Genomic DNA, 22,979 nt, shown 5'->3' with positions numbered 1-22,979 from the left:
GGTACCATTAAGCTTAACCACGTTTTAGCACTTGATATTGATGTGACATTCGTGTTATTAACAGATGAGAGTATGTCCAAGTTCGGTTCTCCAACGTTAAACGCAAATGAAAAACAAATACAAATTGTGAAATTCAAACAAGAGATAAGGCGAAAACATTTTCAAACGTAGTTTTAAGAAAACAGAGAACGAGATCTATAAGTAAAAGAATGTATGAGAACAAACAAACATTTGTTAATGTAATAGAACAGATACAGCCTAACGTGTTTCCCGGCGATACAAATAGTGCAATGTGTTAAGGCTCTTCCCACAAAATAAAACAAACAACACATATGTACTCGTTGTTCTGGCTTCGCAGAAAACCACAATTCTCGGAATCGTTTCATTACTATTTCCACGAATTTGTTTTCGTTACAAAGTCCACTAGGACTTAATGTAAATTCGCCAAGGGCATTTTATTACTTACTCAAAGCCACCATTGTTCTCGAGTGACATCAGCGCATTCTTAAGTTACCAAGTCGTTGTGTAAAGAAGTGTACACTCGTGAGTAACGAACAGGTAACGTATCGGAATTCCTCAATGTTAACTTGGCTTTTATCGGCTCGTTAATTGGACTTTAACACGAATACGCCTTTTGTCACGTGCAAAAGGGGCCACTTTTTAACTATTATATTCGTTTGTACAATATCTATTTTGCAAACAAAATTCGCTTTTTGGATTTTTCAATAAAATCCTTGATTTATTTCTTTATCTTTTTTTAAATCGATGGAGATGACTTAAACTGTAATCTGTTCACCATAGGTCGATGTTTGAGTGTTTGAGCGGGGGTTTAAGTGATATAAATATTAGGGTGGTGGTATCATTGGATATATATTAGTATCAAGTTACAGCAGTATACGTAGCCGGTGTGGACAGTGATCACATACAATTGTTTTTAGTTAAACCCGTGTTCAATCATTCCGTTCCCCGCAAATAAAGCAGGTTGTCGGGTCCCGGCTTTTCCCCTACATTATATATATACTAGAATAGTTCACCTATAACATGGATACGACAAATATTGGTGAGTCAAATACTGCTGTTTTCTTTTCTCCCATAACCCCCGTAAAACTGGAAACAAGAATCGTGTATTTCCCACAAAATATCTATTTTTTAAGGTATGATATGAACGTTAAAGGAGAAAAATAAATCACCGATTTCTGACAGCCGGTTATTATGTTTATCCAACACCTCATTAGTTAGTTTTCAGATTGTTAAAAGACACACTTCAAACCTTTCATTTGTATGCAGGTTTTTTTTAGATAATTTAAAATTAACTAACTAGTTAGATAAGCATAAAAACCAACCAGCACGGACCAGGGCCCAGTTGTTCGAAAGATTATTAGCTTAATCACTATTTAACGACATTGTTCAACCTTTAATAATTTCGTCAATATACAAGGTAAAAAGTTGTAATTTTACACGCAAATTTACTCTACTAAGTACTTGATATCTAGAAAGTTTGAACTCGGTTGATTATTGCATTTCAAAGATACAAAAAAATCGAAATTTGCGCTTATCACTGTTTAGCTAATCACCCTTTGATCAACTGGACCCAGTAAGTGTTTATGTATGACGTTTCGGTGACTAGCACGATACGTACCCTTCAAGAAAATAACAGCACTCGTTGGAGAATCTCTCTATATAAATGAATATAATTTGTCTTGGGTGTGCCGAATATAACGCCTACTTACTCCAATTGAGCATTTGTTCATAGTTATATATTGTCATAGTTTCCATAGTTTACTTCAAAAATGCATAATATTGCTTTACCGTTTTAATTAAAAATGACAGACCTACAAAACATACAAAATTTACGAAAAAAATTGAAGCAAGGTCGCTTGATTCGAAGTTCTCTGAACTTCATGTTTAGAGACAGGTACACATCAATAATCATTACGACCTCCAACTGTTTTATCTACAAGGTTACATAGGCTTTGAATTTCGGATTTGCTGTACTTCAGTTCGGAAGTGCAATTAAGAACTTAGGAAAGAGTAGCACTAAGTTTAAGCGTTTTAAAAACACGAATAAAACAACAATGTATTTCAAAATTTGTATTTATTCAATGATGACTATATTTTTAAATATTTCAATATATATTCTTACGGCAACTATTAGCAATGCTCTGGCTCGCATGTTTTTTATTTCTCCCACAATCACTAGGTTTCCTCACGCTCGACTTATTTGATAAACCTGCTAGGAGTTGGTAAACATTTTTGGTTACTCACTAGGTGGGTAACATTGTGGACGTTATGCCATTGGTCATTCTACTAATTATGATGTCAAGTAACGGTGCTTTGTGACGTCATATTCCATTGTGACGTCATGGTTCATGGCAATTGTTTGCCCGGTTGGTAAACAGGAATAAGGTATTACAGAAACATACAGTTTTCTAGATAAAATGTCTGAATGTTGTGGGAGAAAAAGGCCCAAAACACTTGATGGTTGATTATCATGTAGCTAACTGTCGTTAGTTAATTTTCAAATTATAAGACATTCGGTAATCCTCGAGTCTTTATATAATATAAACAATCAACACTAAATGAAGTTACATTCAACAGATAACTAACAATCACTTGTTCGGGTACCTCTATATGACTAGCCATAGCAAGGCATTTCACGATTAAGTAAATATTTAGCAATATAAACTTGCTATTTTGCGTTATAAATCATGTTAAGTACATCATTTCAATTTATAATCCTACAGACAGCGTGGTGACTTCCCACCATGGTCATAAATTGACTTTATAGCATTATATGATTCATGTCAGGAGTTTGTGATTAAACATGTTGCTATTCACGTTGGCATTCAATAAAACGGTCAATATCACTCATACTGTATGTACATTTACTTATTTTACTCAGTATTGCCTTGTCTTGGCAAAGCAAACACATAACAAAACAGAAGTTATTACAAATTATTTTACGCGGATCTTATGGTACCTCTGCCCTTAGACGTAAATCATCATCTTTATTAGAGTCCGCAGTCAGAAAACACAACAAATCCAACAGGACATACATAATCAACTGAATGTGTAACAATCAACAGACAGGTACAAACAGATCCCTCGTATATTACGGCAGTATACCCTAAGGATTTATTATACAGTTATTCAATATCTCTCCATGGTATAATAAAAGAAAACAGACGAGTTGCCGATGACTGACCATGAGTTATCTTCAAGACCATATACAGCAAATTTAATTTTAACCTTATGAATGGATGCTGATCCGGCAAAAGAACCGTTTTGCTTGATCGAATTTGCAGTTTTAGTAAAGTGTTTATCCGACCAGTCGGAACGAGTAGTTCAAAACCATTTATGACACAAGGGTCCTGCTCGATTCGACCACCGGCGAGTAAGCCGGCGGTACCAGCAGAGTGGACATATCACTCGATTATGTCAAATATTGCGGCGGTGGGCCACCCGACGTAAGCTGGATCGCTCGCCTTGCTGTTACCGGCGCAGCCGGCAACAAGCATGGCGGATGAATGATAAGATTCTCGCAGTGTGAGATAAAACTTGTGTTCTGTGACTGATTTCTCGTGAAAGTAGTTTTCAAAGATCATATCCGACTGATCTGGTCTGACCATGAACATTACAAAATCAGCATATTTTAATAATAATAATTCGAGGTTCTTACATACCGCATTATCACAACCTAGTTCGTAGGTCGTCTCAAAGCGGTTCACAATTATCCGTGGTAATAGGGCCTTTGCAACCAGACAATACCTTTCTCAACTACCTGGGAGCATACAGCCGGAGCTGCCATTTCGGCGCTAACACCTGCCATTCAACAATTCTAGCACTGCCCAACCACGTACCCATTTATAGCTGAGTAGACTGGAACAAGCGGAATAAAATATCTCGCTGTGCCGTGACTCAACCCGCAACCCTTCGGTCACCAGCCCGGCGTCCTACCACTAAACTACCGTGCTTCCGTGACGTTATAGAAAAACAATCGATAATATGTCAATTATAATTGTAAAATTAAATAACGGAATTATGCTGTCAAGAGGTTGATTGCTTCAAAACTGTCTCTAAGACATAACACGAGAGACCGTCCGCCCTGACTCGCTACACATAGGACGAAATGACGTAATCACGTCTGATACCACATTGTGTTAAATCAAAATCAGCATAGCAACTGTTAACTTATTATTATTAGGCTTTCAGAGCACAAACGACACTTTGAATATATTTCTGGAATTATAATTCCTCCTCACTGTCCCCATAAAATATCAAATATAGCATGTATGCAAATAGTTAATTAAGTAAGAAAACAGCAAAGTCGCAAAATGAATATTTTTCTTGATGTAGAATTCTTAAATAATCTGTAAGGATTTCACTCGACTCAGAGACCAAACAAAACCCGGATATTTGACCGACCAATGTCCGAGATTGAACCCATTTATGGGATCAACAGCTGTTGTTTATATTACGACAGGTCAAGTTGTCCATATTTTCCTTTCTATGTGTTAATTGTATCAGAATGTTCTCTAATTCGCCATAATTGCCAATGGTTGCAAAAGGCCAAAGGCTCCGTCAGATTGTTATATGTCATCTGCCATCACATTTTTGCCGTTGTATCCTTCAGCGGAAAATCTTTATCTGCTTGCTGTAAAAGAAATAACAGGAACTTCTCCATTTCTTCACACTTCAGGAGATGTTTAGAAACTAAGTCTTTCAAACGACCTTCTTCAATATGCGACAAGAATTTTTTCCCATACCTTTCTTTATCCACTGCTGCCAAGTTGAAAACATTTCTTAGAAACGTTAACTCCTCGGCAGAATTATTGACCAAGACAGCTTTGCAGATGACCTCCTCTAAATTTCCTTTTTCCCAGCAGTGAATCCTGGCTTTTGACAACTCATCTTTTATAACAGCAGGTGAAATTTCTTTTTCCTTTTCCGGCCATTCCTTCACACCAAGCATTTCTTGTATTTTCCTTTGTTCAAACTTGTCCTTGTTTGGATCTAGTAAGGCTTTGACACATAGTGCAACTTTTTTCTCCACATCGTTTTTAGACTGTTGTATCAAACTAACTGCCTCACTGAACATTTGTGTATTGTTGTTTCCCTTTGGTGTTTGGTATGGACGACAATTATCCACTACTTCAATACATTTATCAATATCATCTTCTTCAATATTATGGTCTCTTAATTTCCTCCTCATTTCTGAATGATATTCCTCCTTCGTCTTCTTGACGTTTTTCTGTAGTTCTTGTTTGACTTCTTCTATCTGATTATTTCCATTGTAGTCCGCACCACCGAAATCTTTCAAAAGTGTTTTTACATGCTTCCATCTATCTGTCAATCTCGTGCATGAGTAGGCTACATCTATATCCAGCAACAAAATGTATGGAAGTTCAATTGTTCTTGCCATGTCCGTCAAGTTTTTTCGACAGGTCTGCCCGTCCATATTAACAACTGCAAGTCCAGAAACTAATTTTCTTAAACTTTCCAGATTGTCGTTTCCTTTATCTTTATAAGCGTTTACTGATTTGAAATCTTCGAGGGAAAAGTCAGGATGAAGAATTTGGTCAAATACCATAGTCATGACCAATTTGTCGTGTATCCCTTCGACAAATAAAACGGACGCCGCAAACATTGTGTTTTTCAATTCTTCATGAATGAGTCTCACCCTCATGTTGTCGTCGGATTTGACTTTCAATACACTGTGAACAGAGTTTCCTTCTTTGTCGCGCTTTTGTCGACAAACAAACGTACGGTGGATAGCCCAGTGATGAATCATGGCTGGGTTGTGAGATACCAGCAGCAAAACCTTTCCTTTACGGTGTTGAGACCGCAAGACAAGATCCCTCATCTTCTCTATCATTTGAGGATGCATGCCTTTGTCCGGTTCCTTCAAACAGATCGTTTTATAATTCTTCTGGGCCAAAATCAAGGAAAAGTGCATTGCTTCTATAATTCCTTCAGGAACCCGTAGTAACTCGAGACGTGTGGGGGCATTTTTCTTTCCGTTTTGCAGGTAGATATCATACTTTTTTTCTTTATCATCTGTTTCGTCTTTTTTTCTGACGACTTTTTTGAATGTAAATTCAAATGGATATATCAACGTTGCGAAAATATTCTTTGCAGTTTGCAGATCTTCAGTTTCTTCTGGAGGGAGTAGCTCTTGAAGGATCTCTGCCCTATCGTTTGCATCATCGTGTTTCTTTTTTCTTCGCTTCTCTCTTATCGTTTCGTTGTTCCCTTTGTCTTCATCGCCTGGCTTGTCAAAGACACTCTTGTCCCACTGGACTGGTCCAATGGACCTCTTCGCGAAAACCGAAACAGAGACGTCGGAAATTGCCTGAAACAGTCCCAAACATTTTGATCGTAACAATTCAGATGATTCGCTATCATGGGCATGTTCATATTCTTCACTATTATGAGTGGTTTCAAGTCCTTTGAAAAACTTCAATAGTTTCTGAAGTTCCTCTGTTCTTTTGCGACTGTCACCGTTTATGCAACCCAGAAACTTTTGGAAGGCTTTGTTCACGTCTACCAATGTTTGAGTTTTTACAAAAGTGGATTTCTGATCACATTTCCAAATATTTAAAAAGGAATGTGTGTTTTCTCCGATCTCCACTTGGCCTAATTTATATACCTTGTAGACGTTTTCCGTTGTGCCATCTCGTTCTTTTTCCTCCTGTTTTCGTTCTTTTTCTTCTTTTTGTATAATGATACAGCCAACAACATTACAGTTCCCCTTGATCTCTTTGACTCCACATAATTCACCTAATTTTGTTATTGTTTCTGTACATTCAGGTTTGTCTTCAACAAGATATTTACTGATGATGTAAGCAGGTTTGTCTTCATCATGGATTCTATAATGAGATATGTATTCCTTTGTAGAGACACAACGTCTGATAAGATCCAAAATTAATCCTTTTCCAACAGCGTTACTGCCTATGATAAAATTCGCTCCTTCTTCGAATTCTAGCTTCTGGTAGCCGACGAAATTTCCGAAGTTTTCAAATGCAACTGATTTCAACATCTTACCTGCAACATATAAATACATCATACTTAAAACATAGCACCTCCTTTGCTCTGGATACCCCCGTTACGGTGCATAGAAAATGCAATACTTGTGAGTCTATAAAACCATTACGCCAAGTGAAAGAAAACTGTTTTAACATCGCCGATATGACTTTGACAATACTGACTTTGCTTTTCTGTCACTATTCTTCTGTAAAAGGATCGGTTTTTCACTTCAAAACCAACACCCAGGTTCGGTGATCTTGGGTCCGTTAGGGTCTTACAGTCTAATATGATGGAAGTTTGGCAAATAAATACAGAAATATAAAATTCAGGTAGTTAATAATGACATGGAATATCTACGCACAGGGACATGAGTTTATATCACACTGTCACGCACTCGAGCACACATACACCTCAATAACATGGCTTTATTTACAGGTGATACAATGCCTAACTGACTATATATTTCCTTGGGTCGTTTGACCCATCGGTTTCAAAAGTAAGATACATCATACTTAAAACATAGCATCTCCTTTGCTCTGGATACCCCCGTTACGGTGCATTGAAAATGCAATACTTGTGAGTCTATAAAACCATTACGCCAAGTGAAAGAAAACTGTTTTAACGTCGCCGATATGACTTTGACAATACTGACTTTGCTTTTCCGAGAAATGCACCAATTGGCTTTAGCAGCGTAGATTAACTTTATAAAACATAAATACTTTATGAAAATTGATATGCAAGTGCGCAAGGTGTTATAGCCCTATAACACGAATTGCTAACAATCGTTAAAGAAAAACAGTCACTTTCTATTAAACCTATTTTTTGTTCACCCTTCATAAAAGGCATAAAACATGTTACCGTCCGTCGTCAGACCTTTAAAAGCCTACTAGTCCAGTATGGCTGAAGTTACCAACTGACAAGATATTTGTTTGAACAGTGTTATACATGTTTGTAGAGTCAGTCAATTTAAAAACAGTTTTATGAACCACTCGGTAATCGCTGTTAACTAAGGTATTGAGTAGATTGGCGACAGAGCGAGTACGTTAGTACAAAGGAGGCTACGTCACACTGTCCTATAGTTCTTTACAGTGTTATATAATACACACGTGTACCATGCCCGGGTACGATATGTCTACTGTCAATTACAGCACTAATAGTTCGCGTAATATGTGCAGTCATTTAAATTAGATTTAAGTAGCACAGAGGTAATTATACGAACATAAAAACGCCATACTGGTGGCACACTAAATCTGTCACTATACTTCTGTAAAAGGATCGGGTTTTTTCACTTCAAAACCAACACCCAGGTTCGGTGATCTTGGGTCCGTCAGGGTCTTACAGTCTAATATGATGGAAGTTTGGCAAATAAATACAGACCGAAATATAAAATTCAGGTAGTTTATTAATGACATGGAATATCTAAGCACAGGGACATGAGTTTAGACCACACTGTCAAGCACTCGAGCACACATACACCTCAATAACATGGCTTTATTTACAGGTGATACAATGCCTAACTGACTATATATTTCCTTGGGTCGTTTGACCCATCGGTTTCAAAAGTAAGATATATTTACAATATCTACAGACAATACAATACAATACATGCAATACATACAATACAATACCAGCAATGTACAAACAGTATACAGACGGCTACACGGCCATATACCTATGAAATAGACGACGACATGGTTCAAACACGACTCTAAAACTTCTACAAAAATACTACATGGCTACAGAGAAACTACTGCTAGTACTGTGACTGGTAAACTATCTACGCTAACATTACACTATTGCGTTTTAGAGACCCTATACCTACAGCTACTCCTAAAGTAGAAAAAAAGTGAGCCGAACCAGTCCTGTCAAGACTTTTATTCTGACTGCCGAAGCACACAGGTGTACCGGCTTAAATAGGCAAAAACACGGCACTTTGCACGTGCAATAGTCGCGCAAAATTCCTCGGAACATTTCCGCTGTTGCTATAGAGTTCCGAACAGTATATCAACTTCCGGTATATCGATCATGATGGAAGACTATGCCTGGTAAGCAGACAGCCGTCAAATATAACTCTTTAAAGTTTACAAATTTCCTAAACTTTTACACTTCATTTATGTTGTAGTGGATTATATTGATCACATGACATAACGTTTTGTTTCCCTCATGTGCTCGTTCGAAGCCTTTCTTGAAAAATAGGGCAAGAGGCATCACACCGGAGTCCCGAGTAACTGAAACAGACGACAGACAATGCTGCTTGTAGGAGGAATTATTTGTATGGCGCCCATGAATCCGTCTTAAACATATTGCTTTTTTTGTGAATACCCTCGATAATATAGGGGTTACGCTCACTTTCGCTTTCTGCATCCCTGGAATATGTCATAGCAAAATTGAAGGCCCGCGACTGGCTAATTTATTGGTCTGGGGTATAAAAACCTGACCATTAACTAAGGCGACACCCGACTTCAAAATCAGCCATTTTTACGCAAACTACAGATTCTTCTGATAAACATCAAAAGATTAAACTAGTCTTCTAGTCTCATCTACACGTTTGTACACACTGAGTCTTCAATTTTGCTATGACATATTCCAATGGTGCAGAAGGCGAAAGTGAGCGTAGTGAGTGACGTAGCACTTTTCTTTCTGAGAAACGCAAACATCCAGCGTCAACGAAGTTAATTGACCATGAAACATAGGCCTTATTCAGCATTTGTAGTTAATAGTATACATCAAGTTGCATGACTACCCTAGCACGTGTCACAATGTAAAAATAATTGTCCGACTCAAACGAAAACTGAACATTGACGCTTAATTAGTGAAAATGTTGACTTGCCATCTCCTCAGACTCCGGCGAAAACGCAACACTCTAGATAAAAATCTTATATTTACTGCAATCTGTGTATTCAAGTAAAGAATATGATTTTGCGTGGAACATCTTGTTATAATCGGAGGAATGCGCGTCTTTCTATCATTATCCATAACGCTAGTCAATAAAATAACCCTAAGCTACATGAAGTAGTTTGTTACGTTGTATCGCCTAGAATGATCGTTTATCAAAATTAGGAATCAGTACATCAGTATAGTGTCCCTATCGACTCGATCACAACACGCCTTTAGTAAGACATTACAGTATATAGCTACCTTCATTTTTCCGATACGGATGTTCCTCTCTTGATCAATGTCTGTGGTAGTGTGACTTGTTCTAGTGTCAAATTTAAAGCGGTCATATTTAAACCGTGTCAGAACTTGCTATCGAGATAGGGTTTCTAATGTGCGCAATTCGTTGTTTCCTTCAACGAAATTACATGTTCCTGTATGTTTAATACACAATATGTTTTTCATAACGCATTGTTAGATTTGCGACTGGTTAAAACCAAAAACTACATAAGCGATATTGTTAAGCAGAAGAATATCTATGAGAGATATAGTAATAAGGAGGCAATCAGCGTATAGGGCTGTCTTTAGACAACGTAAATACAAAATGTTTCTCCCCGAAACATCGATTAAATCCATGCTAACAATGTCTATTCACTTATTAAAGATACCAGTACGTCACGTTCATCATACACGTAAATACACATCTGAATTTATTATGCAACAAATATACATAACTAGAGCACGGACAACACATGCTGTACAGATCGTTTGAATGGGAACTTCCTTGTAGACGTATTGACAAACAATATACCAGTGACCATATCACACCAAGAATGTTTATTTAATAATGAGCTGCCCATACATTCGTATGAAAATCGTCAGAAGAGCTTTCCCTGTTTCTGGAAAACACTAAGCCTAACGGAAATCTAGAGCATGTTTTTCCAAGTACAATCCTTCCGTTTTTACTTGATATATATAGTGATCAGTGTCCAAGGTCAAATGTCCGATGGTCAGAAGGCGTATTAATCTAAAGTCCCGATAGCGTGAGGCTCGGTGGTTCGAACAGACTCCTTAGTCCAAAAAATACAGTTTGTGTTTAATTTAGGTCAATGTTTTACAGACGACAACACCAATCTAATAAAATCACAGGGACAGTAACTACACCTGCCAATTTTGCAAAGCCATGGAACTGTATTTAAAAATTAAACAGACTGGAAATGTTGTTCACTATGACTTACAGATAATTTACTACACAGCATTTGACCAAGTTGTTCATTTCCCAGTTGAAATTTTCTGGTCAGTTTCTTGTATCGCCGCTTGCCACTAACTCAGAGCATGTCCATATCACAGCTGAATCACACAAAACTCTATAAGTGTAGTGATACAAAACATATCTTTATTAATATTTTTATCTGTTTGATATATTGGTCTATTCTAACGCTTGGAAATATGAATTTCTGAAGAATAGAGCTTCGCGTTTGTGCCACGCGCAGTCTTTCATGCTGGTTACTGTAGATATCACCTCAATTAATTGTTAGTGATGGCCTATCTTCATGACAAACTGAAGTACTATGGTTCTAGACCTAAACAATCTTAGATACTGCCGTTTGAAGTTTTTAACAAATCTGAACCCTAAGGCCGAGGTCATTCATTTTTGGTAATTTCAGCCATACATGTCTTCAACATATATCTTAAATATTATCCATCTCCCTTACAAAGTAAATCTTTTAAGTACCTAATGTTTGAAATGATATATACTCAATATTTATAGATTTATTAATGTCTTCTACGATACAGCAGAACTTTGTTAAGCCAGGATGTTGGATATTTTGCTCTCCAAGGACCTCAATCTTAAGAATGTGATCACTAAAATATTGAAAAATCTCACTTCATGAAGAAAGATCAAAGTGTCCAGAATTGTATCAACATTAGATAACAATTTATTCCAAACCACATTTTCTGTGTATAAGAACAAAAAATAACAGTAGCTGTTTTATTGTAATGTTAAGCTGAAGAATATCTACGAGCGATTAATCAGAAAGAATGGAGGCCAATGGTTTTAGTGCAGTCTTCTGTCTATAAAATACTTAAGTATTATTAGTATACAACATTTTATTTCAAAATACTTCGTCTGTGTAAAACTTAAGAATGTCCATTCACAGTATAAAGAAATACCAGCTGTTCACGTTCACCTCAAAGGTACACATATGGAGTTATGACGTAACAAACATGAGAAAAGCACAGAAGGCATACGATATACAGGTCGTTTGTAATGGGACAATGTCCCTGTATCCGTTTATATCCAAGTGTCCTTACAACACTAAGACTATTATCTTCCTTTTAAATAATGAGTTGCCTGTACATTTGTATGACCGTCAGAAGGGCCTTTTTCCTGTTTTCGGGGCAACTCTAGGCCTTACGGAAATCTGGGGCATGTTTTCTATTACTAATCGATCAGTGTCAGGGTCCAAGGCCCGATAGCCAGAAGGCGTATTAATCTAAAGTCCCGATAGTGTGAGGCTCGGTGGTTCGAACAGACTCCTTAGTCCGAAAAACACAGTTTGTGGTTAAATTTAGGTCAATGTTTTACAGACGACCCCAGTCTAATAAAATCACAGGGACAGTAACTACCCTGCCAATTTTGCTAGGCCATGGAACTGTATTTAAAAATTAAACAGACTGGAAATATCGTTCTCTATGACTTACAGATAATTTACTACACAGCATTTGACCAAGTTGTTCATTTCCCAGTTGAAATTTTCTGGTCAGTTTCTTGTATCGCCGCTTGCCACTAACTCAGAGCATGTCCATATCACAGCTGAATCACACAAAACTCTATAAGTGTAGTGATACAAAACATATCTTTATTCATATTTTATCTGTTTGATATATTGGTCCATTCTAACGCCTGGAAATATGAATTTCTGAAGAATAGAGCTCCGCGTTTGTGCCACGCGCAGTCTTTCATGCTGGTTACTGTAGATATCACCTCAATTAATTGTTAGTGATGGCCTATCTTCATGACAAACTGAAGTACCATGGTTCTAGACCTAAACAATCTAAGATACTGCCGTTTGAAGTTTTTAACAAATCTGAACCCTAAGAAGGCCGAGGTCATTTATTTTTGGTAATTACAGCCATACATGTCTTCAACATCTATCCTAAATATAATCCATCTCCCTTACAAAGTAAATCTTTTAAGTACCTAATGTTTGAAATGATATTTACTCAATATTTATAGATTTATTAATGTCTTCTACGATACAGCAGAGCTTTGTTAAGCCAGAATGTTGGATATTTTGCTCTCCAAGGACCTCAATCTTAGGAATTAGATCACTGAAATATTGAAAATCTCCCTTTATGAAGAAAATCAAAGTGTCCGGAAGTGTATCAACATTAGTTAACAATTTATTCCAAAATACACTTTCTGTGTATAACTACAAAAATAAAGTTGGCTTTTTATTGTATTATTAAGCTGAAGAATATCTACGAGAGATTAATAAACAAGAGGCCCAGAGGGCCTGTATCGCTCACCTGAATGTGTTTAAAATAATTGGTATGAAGTAAAGATATAGCACGCAATGGTAGGTGCTGTAAGTACATAAGAAATTTCAGAAAGATCCATCCAGTACTTGAGATACAGCGAGAACAAATTTGAAACAGAGCCCCACCCCTATGCCCCTAGGGGGTCATACCCACTGTTTATACAAAATTAAGTCTCCTTGGCCAAAGGATGCTCCAGACGAAATAAGGATAAAATACCTTAATCCCCATGGTCGAAGAAGGATTTTAAAGGTTTTACCTCTATTTCCCCTATTGGGCCCCGCCTCTCTGCCTCCAGGGAGAATAGACACACAGTTTATACAAAATTGGTTCCCCTTCACCCGAAGATGCTTCATACTAAATTTGGACAAAATCCTGCCATTTGTACAGAAGAAGAAGGTATTTGAAGAATTTGCTATGTTTCCCCTATTGGGCCCCTCCCTTCTGCCCCCAGGGGGGCCACACTCATTGTTTTTACTAAATCGAGTCCCTTTTGCCCAAGGATGCTCCAGACTTATTTAGGATACAATCTCTTAATCCCTATGGTAGAAGAAGGATTATAAAGGTTTTACTTCTGTTTCCCCAATCGGGCCCCACTCCTCAGGTCCCAGGGGGGCCACACCCACCGTATATACAAAATTGGTTCCCCTTTACCCAAGGATGTTCCACACCAAATATGGACCAAATCCTTTCATTCCTACAGAATAAGAAGGATTTTAAAGAATAATTTGCTATGTTTCCCCTATTGGGCCCCGCCCCTCAGGCCCCTGGGGGCGAGACCCACGGTTTATTCAAAATTGAGTCCCCTTGGCCCAAGGATGCTTCAGACCAAATATGGAACAAATCCTTTCATTCCTACAGAAGAAGAAAGATTTTAAAGAATTTGCTATGTTTCCCTATTGGACCCCGCCCCTCAGCCCCCAGGGGGACCACACTCATTGTTTTTACTAAATTGGGTCCCTTTTGCCCAAGGATGCTCCAGACTAAATAAGGATAAAATCCCTTAATCCCTACGGTAGAAGAAGGATTTTAAAGGTTTTACCTCTATTTCCCCTATTGGGCCCCGCCCCTCTGCCCCCAGGGGGGCCACACCCACCGTTTATACCAAATTGAGTCCACTTGGCCTAAGGATGCTCTATACCAAATTTAGTTAAAATCTACTTGGCGGTTCAGGACTAGTAGCGTTTTAAAGGAAAAGTTGACGGACGGACGGACGGACGGACGGACGGACGGACGGACGGACGGACGGACGGACGGACGGACGACGGTCGACGGACGCTGCGGTATGGTATAAGCTCACCATGGTCCTAAGGACCAGGTGAGCTTCAAAAAAACCGAGGCCATCGGCTACTTCAATATTATTATTCTTAGTTTATATTTTATTTCAAAATACTTCGTCTGTGTAAAACTTAAGAATGTCCATTCACAGTATAAAGAAATACCAGCTGTTCACAATCACCTCAAAGGTACACATATGGAGTTATGACGTAACAAACATAAAAAAAAGCACAGAGGGCATACGATATACAGGTCGTTTGGAATAGGACAATGTCCCTGTATCCGTTTATATCCAAGTGTCGTCACAACACTAAGACTATTTTCTTCCTTTTAAATAATGAGTTGCCTGTACATTTGTAGGAAAACCGTCAGAAGAGCTTTTTCATGTTTTCGGGAAAACTCTAGGCCTTACGGAAATCTGGGGCATGTTTTCTATTACTAATCGATCAGTGTCAGGGTCCAAGGCCCGATAGCCAGAAGGCGTATTAATCTACAGCTCCGATAGTGTGAGGCTCGGTGGTTCGAACAGACTCCTTAGTCCGAAAAATACAGTTTGTGGTTAAATTTAGATCAATGTTTTACAGACGACCCCAATCTAATAAAATCACAGGGACAGTAACTACACCTGCCAATTTTGCAAGGCCATGGAACTTTATTTAAAATTAAACAGACTGGAAATGTTGTTCTCTGTGACTTACAGATAATTTACTACACAGCGTCTGACCAAGTTGCTAATTTCCCAGTTTTTTCAAATCTTAGGTCAGTTTCCTGTATCGTCGCTTGTCAGTTACTCACATCATGCCCATATTACAGCTGAATTACACAAATCACCATAAGCGTAGCGATACAAAATACATTTATATAGTAATATAAATACCTGTGTTATATATATGACAATTCTACCGCTTGGAATTATGAAAATTCTCAGGAAAAAAAACACCTGTTCGTGCCATGCTGTAGATACAACATCAATTTATTGTCCATGATGGTTTATCTTCACGACATACTGAAGAACCATGGTTCTAGACCTCAAAAAATCTTAGATGTTTTTAACAAATCTGAACACTAAGAAGGCCAAGGTAATTTATTTTTGGTAATTTCAGACATACATGTCTTCAACATCTATCTAAAATATAACCCATCTCACTTACAAAGTAAATATTTGATGTACCTAATGTTTGAAATATTATGTACTCAACATTTATAGATTGATTAATGTCTTAAACGATACAGCAGAACTTCGTAAAGCAAGAATGTTGGATATTTTGCTCTCCAATGACCTTAATCTTAGGAATGTGATCACTAAAATATTGAAAATCTCCCTTTATGAAGAAAGATCAAAGTGTCCAGAATTGTATCAACATCAGATAACAATTTATTCCAAAATACATTTTCTGTGTATAACTACAAAAATAAAGTTGGCTTTTTATTGTATTATTAAGCTGAAGAATATCTACGAGAGATTAATAAAAAACGGAGGCCATAGGTTACTTTGATATAATTATTCTTAGTATCTATTTTATTTCAAAATACATCGTCTGTGTAAAACTTAAGAATGTCCATTCACAGTATAAAGAAATATCAGCTGTTCACGTTCACCTCAAGGGTACACATATGGAGTTATGACGTAACAAACATAAAAATAGCACAGAGGGCACACGGTATACAGGTCGTTTTGAATGGGACAATTTCCTTGTAGCCGTTTTTATTCAAGTGTCCTCACAGCACTAGGACTATTATCTTCCTTTTAAATAATGAGTTGCCTGTACATTTGTAGGAAAACCAGCAGAAGGGCTTTTTTCCTGTTTTCGGGGAAAATCTAACGGAAATCTGGGGCATGTTTTCTATTACTAATCGATCAGTGTGAAAGCCAAAGGTCCGATAGACAGAAGGCGTATTAATCTACAGTCCCGATAGTGTCAGGCTCGGTGGTTCGAACAGTCTCCTTACTCCGAAAAATTACAGCTTTTGGTTAAATTTAGGTCAATGTTTTACAGAAGACCATCCCAATCTAATAAAGTCACAGAGACAGTAACTACACCTGCCGATTTTGCAAGGCCATGGAACTGTATTTTAAACAAGAGGCCCAATGGGCCTGCATCGCTCACCTGTTATTAATCTAACACTTGTAATCTTAAGATTTCATAAGAACCTATTTAAACATATGACGCCTCTGACCTTGATTGTTGAACAAGGACATTAGATTGAAATTGGATCTAGGTCATTCATTTGCCCTAGCATGGTAGTCCTTCATCCCAGCATGCTACAGGCCTAATATCAGTACCCTAGGCCTTTTGGTTATTGAGAAGAAGTCGCTTGAAGATTTTAAAGACATCTGACACCAGGGACCTTGAAAGTGGGTCAAGGTCATTTATTTGAACAAACTTGGACGCCCTTCATCCCAGCATGCTACAGGCCTAATATCAGTACCCTGGGCCTTTTGGTTATTGAGAAGAAGTTGTTTGAAGGTTTTAAAGACATCTGACCCCAGTGACCTTGAAAGGGGGTCAAGGGCATTTATTTGAACAAACTTGGTAGCCCTTCATCCCAGCATGCTACAGGCCCAATATCAGTACCCTGGGCCTTTTGGTTATTGAGAAGAAGTTGTTTGAAGGTTTTAAAGACATCTGACCCCAGTGACCTTGAGAGTGGGTCAAGGTCATTTATTTGAACAAACTTGGACGCCCTTCATCCCAGCATGCTACAGGCCCAATATCAGTACCCTGGGCCTTTTGGTTATTGAGAAGAAGTCGCTTGAAGATTTTAAAGACATCTGACCCCAGTGACCTTGAGAGTGGGTCAAGGTCATTTATTTGAACAAACTTGGTAGCCCTTCATACCAGTATGCTACAGGCCTAATATCAGTAGCTTGTGCCATTTGGTTATTGAGAAGAAGTTGTTTGAAGATTTTAAAGACATCTGTCACCAGTGACCTTAAAAGTGGGTCAAGGTCATTTATTTGAACAAACTTGGTAGCCCTTCATACCAGTATGCTACAGGCCTAATATCAGTAGCTTGTGTCATTTGGTTATTGAGAAGAAGTTGTTTGAAGATTTTAAAGACATCTGTCACCAGTGACCTTAAAAGTGGGTCAAGGTCATTTATTTGAACAAACTTGGTAGCCTTTGACCCCAGCATGCTACTGGCCAAATATCATCTACCTAGGCCTTTTGGTTATTGAGAAGAAGTTGTTTAAAGCAAAAAGTTGACGCCGGACAGACGGACAACGGACGGACGGACGACGGATGCCACACCATAACATAAGCTCACTTACCCTTCGGGCAGGTGAGCTAAAAATAAACAGACTGGAAATGTTGTTCTCTTTGACTTACAGATAAGATATTGCACAGCATCTCCTAAGCTGCTCATTTCCCAGTTGAAATTTTCTGGTCAGTTCTGCCAGTATCTCAGGTCATGCCCATATATCAGCTAAATGGCACATATCACCATAAGTGTAGCGATACAAAACGTATCTTAAATAATATTAGTCTGTTTGATATATTGATTAATTCTACCGCTTTGAAATATGAACTTTCATGGGGGTTATTGTAGATACCACATCAATCTATTGTTCATGATGGCTTATCTGTACGACATATTGACGTATCATGGTTCTAGACCCCAGAAATTCTTATATAATGTTGTTAGAAGTTTTCAACGTATCTGAATCCCGGGATTAATTTATTTTAACTACAACACGCTATCCCAGGTAGCTTCTGACCAAATAGCAAGGCCTTCTTTGACAGGAATATTTGTAATGCTTGTAAGCTGACCCTCGCCAATTCTCAATGTTGACCTTATACATTAACACAATAGACACAGAAGTACATGACCGGTCTTTTCGACATGCTAAAAAGTTCATGGCTCTAGACCTCGGGATTTTTTATCTAAAGTTATTCATGTCAGATCATTGACATAAAGTAACCACAGCAATCCATCTCGGGTAGCTACTGGCCAAATGTAATGAGCCTATGCCCTCTTTACGCCAACAACATCCTACGGACAATACACCAGAAAAAAGGTGCACATTGGTATTCTTTTCTAACCCTGTAACCTTGAAAGTATTTCAAGTTCATTTATTTACGGTAAGAAAACCGTTATAGCAGGAAGCTACTGGCTTAAGGTCTTCCAGCTCCCAAGAATATGTTGACCTCAAAAAGACTTATCACACTATACGGAAGTTCACACGCACATCGTGACAGGTGAGCTTTAATGAAAACACAAACACCAGACAAAGATACTATTCATGACATCATTTTATTCTCTTTTTCATAGCCAATACAGCCCAGTGACAATTGAAGGAACTATACCAGTTTGAGCAAGCACATTTATTTACCCCTTTGGAGAGCCCCATTCCCCCCTGACTTATCTATAGAAAGGACCGGAATCGGATAGTTTTGTAATAGACACAGTGTTCAGGCTGACATGTTGGTATTGTCTTTGTACTCTATTGTAAAGATTGACAAAGACATGCCACCAGTTATGAAATATCAAATTTTACAAGGCACGTGTCGAACTCGTTATCTGAAGAGTACATAGTTGAATGAGCAAGCATGTATTAAAACGTTTGTACATCAAAAAAGATGGCAACTTATGATTTGATTAACATTTTCAATTACTGTAGTTTAGTATTACATTGTGAGATAGAGAGTGACAGGGAGAGAGAGGGGGAGAGAAAGGGGGGGGGGGAGAGAGAAGGGGGTTACATATTTGAAGATATTTAATGCGAGATCGTGGTAGTGATCTTCTCCGACACAGACGGCACTAGTTACACTGTCCACTATTAATTACACTCAGCTTTTCTAAATGACCGGTTACCAAATTTGACAGGTTTGACAACCCTTACTTTAAGGGTCTTATTTGACTAAAAACCCATTTTAGGGTAGGTGGAGGGATTTTAACCAAATTCAGTATACAAGGGACAAGAAACGGGGGACAGGACTAGGGGGATGAAACCGAATACGCTGAAAGAATTAAATATTCATATGACCACTAAAAGATGACCCCGACTTAAAATTACACCTGACAATTTCTGTCTAAACTTAGGAGAAAAATTCTTCGAATACCTTATGTTTTCATGTAATTTTTAAAGTTTCAAATGTCAATATTATCTTAAATCGCGGTTAATATCCTCTTATCGCCTCGACTTATTATTTCTATTTTAATGATTAAATTCAATGAGAAAACCTTTCATTTTTCGACATCTTTGTTAAATTAGATAACAATAAAACGGCTGAGCGACACAGACCCTATGGGCCTCTTTCTTCTGACAAGATATTTGTTTAAACAGTGTTATACATGTTTGTAGAGTCAATCAATTAAAAAACCGTTTTATGAACCACTCGGTAATCGCTGTTAACTAAGGTATTGAGTAGACTGGCGACAGAGCGAGTACGTTAGTACAAAGGAGGCTACGTCACACTGTCCTATAGTTCTTTACAGTGTTATATAATACACACGTGTACCATGCCCGGGTACGATATGTCTACTGTCAATTACAGCACTTATAGTTCGCGTAATATGTGCAGTCATTTAAATTAGATTTAAGTAGCACAGAGGTAATTATACGAACATAAAAAGGCCATACTGGTGGCACACTAAATCTGTCACTATACTTCTGTAAAAGGATTGGTTTTTCACTTCAAAACCAACACCCAGGTTCGGTGATCTTGGGTCCGTCAGGGTCTTACAGTCTAATATGATGGAAGTTTGGCAAATAAATACAGACCGAAATATAAAATTCAGGTAGTTTATTAATGACATGGAATATCTAAGCACAGGGACATGAGTTTAGACCGCACTGTCACGCACTCGAGCACACATACACCTCAATAACATGGCTTTATTTACAGGTGATACAATGCCTAACTGACCATATATTACCTTGGGTCGTTTGACCCATCGGTTTCAAAAGTAAGATATATTTACAATATCTACAGACAATACAATACAATACATGCAATACATACAATACAATACCAGCAATGTACAAACAGTATACAGACGGCTACACGGCCATATGCCTATTGAATAGACGACGAAATGATATACTGACGGCTACACGGCCATCTACCTATTAAATAGACGACTCTAAAACTTCTACAAAAATACCACATGGCTACAGAGAAACTACTGCTAGTACTTTGACTGGTAAACTATCTACGCTAACATTACGCTATTGCGTTTTAGAGACCCTATACCTACAGCTACTCCTAAAGTAGAAAAGAGGTGAGCCGAACCAGTCCTGTCAAGTGTTTTATTCTGACTGCCGAAGCACACAGGTGTACCGGCTTAAATAGGCAAAAACACGGCACTTTGCACGTGCAATAGTCGCGCAAAATTCCTCGGAACATTTCCGCTGTTGCTATAAAGTTCCGAACAGTATATCAACTTCAGGTATTTCGATCATGATGGAAGACTAGGCCTGGTAAGCTACGGAGCCCCCGAAGGGACATGGTAAAACATTTACTAAACCGTGCGCACGGATTAACAAACAGTGCGCACGGATTACCAAACCGTGCACACGGATTGACAAACCGTGCGCACGGATTACCAAACCGTGCGCACGGATTACCAAACCGTGCACACGGATTAACAAACCGTGCACACGGATTACCAAACCGTGCGCACGGATTACCAAACCGTGCACACGGATTATTAAACCGTGCGCACGGATTACCAAACCGTGCACACGGATTACCAAACCGTGCACACGGATTAACAAACCGTGCACACGGATTACTAAACCGTGCGCACGGATTACCAAACCGTGCACATGGATTGACAAACCGTGCGCACGGATTACCAAACCGTGCGCACGAATTAACAAACCGTGCGCACGGATTACTAAACCGTGCGCACGAGTTACTAATCCGTTCGCACAGGTTACCAAAAGTTTGTAAAGTGTTCCTATTTCACATTATTCTATCAAAGTAATGGATGGGGGATACATCCAATATCGGATCGATTTCTTTTGATGTTTACAAGAAGAAGTCAAGTACAGTGGAGATAAGAACCAGTAGCTGTTTTGCTTTATGGTTCTTAAACAGGTAAGTTTGTCATTCCTGTTTTTCCGCCAGAACACAGTATTGTGTTGTTCACTCAATTTGGTTAACATCTAATCACCCTTACCTCCGCAAGGTGTTGATGTACACGAGCTCAATATATCACGTTATGAATTTGTTGACGTTTTGATATTCCTTTCATATATTATGCGAATTTTCCTAATGTTTCGTGTAGTTGAAATAATGACGTAAGATTTTTTAATGTTAACTATGAAACTTAATGCGATAACTTTTGACATGACGACGGAATATTCTGAATTATCTGTTCCGTGCACAGTTATAAACCTGATTTACAAGACATGAAAATTATAGTTTATACTTACAATACTTGTATATATATGAGATTTGAATGATAGGTGTCACGCATTTTAGGTACGAATAACCTGTGGTCAGTGTCCACCAGGTAGGCAATTATACTAATCCTGCTACGTAATGTGACGGACAATGGTAAATAAGTTATTCTAAGAAAGTTTTTATATGCAACTTCTTAAGAGGCTTTAAGATAATAAAAGCTCCACACGTAAGTCTCTTAACTTTCATAAATGACATAGATACTGGCAGAGAGAATTTCATCGAAATGTCTTTTAAACTTTATTGTAAAAAGTCGTCGTAATATGAATTTGATAATAAATTGTGAGATTAAAACTCTTAAGAATAAGCATGTTATTTTTTACTTTCAAAAGTGTGGAATGATATTTTTGCTCCCACCTAAAATAGATATTGCGGTTGCATGAAACACAGGTGTTACATGTAGTTGTATATGGCTTTCCAGCTAATCCAATGAGTTACAAATATTTTCTGTGGTGTGCCATTATTAACGTAACGTAAGTTCATTGATTACATATGCATCCTAATTGGGAAATCCTCTCGTTTTTTCGCTGACCAGGAGTTTACATTTTAAGTCTTTTCAATGCCGTTTTTTCAGCCAGGAAATACAATATTGTCGACCCTAGTTGGAAATAGCCTCATGCAGAATAGCACGATTTTTGTCATGCCATAACAAATGAACGGCGATATTCAATGACCATCTTTACCTAAGTGTATATGCATGTCAGACTACAGTCGGTGGAATTGTAACTGAAAGTAAAAGAATAGGTGAAAAATAATCTTCCTCTACCTTGAGGGAGAGACGGAGAAATCTCTAACCCGAGGGGGTGATTTTTATGGTTGTCCCATCAGAGGTTCTGTCAGAGT

At 38.1% G+C, this 22,979-nt stretch overlaps 1 protein-coding gene across 1 annotated transcript; it reads right to left on the bottom strand.

The window, feature by feature from the left end:
- Window positions 1-3,828: 3,828 nt before the first annotated feature.
- On the bottom strand, window positions 3,829-10,277 carry LOC110463510. Its single transcript, XM_021518151.1, has 2 exons — window positions 10,165-10,277; window positions 3,829-7,044 (listed from the first exon to the last, which is right to left on the bottom strand). The coding sequence occupies exon 2, from the start codon at window positions 7,037-7,039 to the stop codon at window positions 4,607-4,609; it is 2,433 nt and encodes an 810-aa protein (XP_021373826.1). The 5' UTR covers window positions 7,040-7,044; window positions 10,165-10,277; the 3' UTR covers window positions 3,829-4,606.
- Window positions 10,278-22,979: the final 12,702 nt, after the last annotated feature.

Source organism: Mizuhopecten yessoensis, unplaced genomic scaffold (assembly GCF_002113885.1).
Source record: "Mizuhopecten yessoensis strain PY_sf001 unplaced genomic scaffold, ASM211388v2 scaffold10913, whole genome shotgun sequence".
NCBI classification, from domain to species: domain Eukaryota; kingdom Metazoa; phylum Mollusca; class Bivalvia; order Pectinida; family Pectinidae; genus Mizuhopecten; species Mizuhopecten yessoensis.
This window is presented reverse-complemented; position numbering and strand designations above follow the sequence as displayed.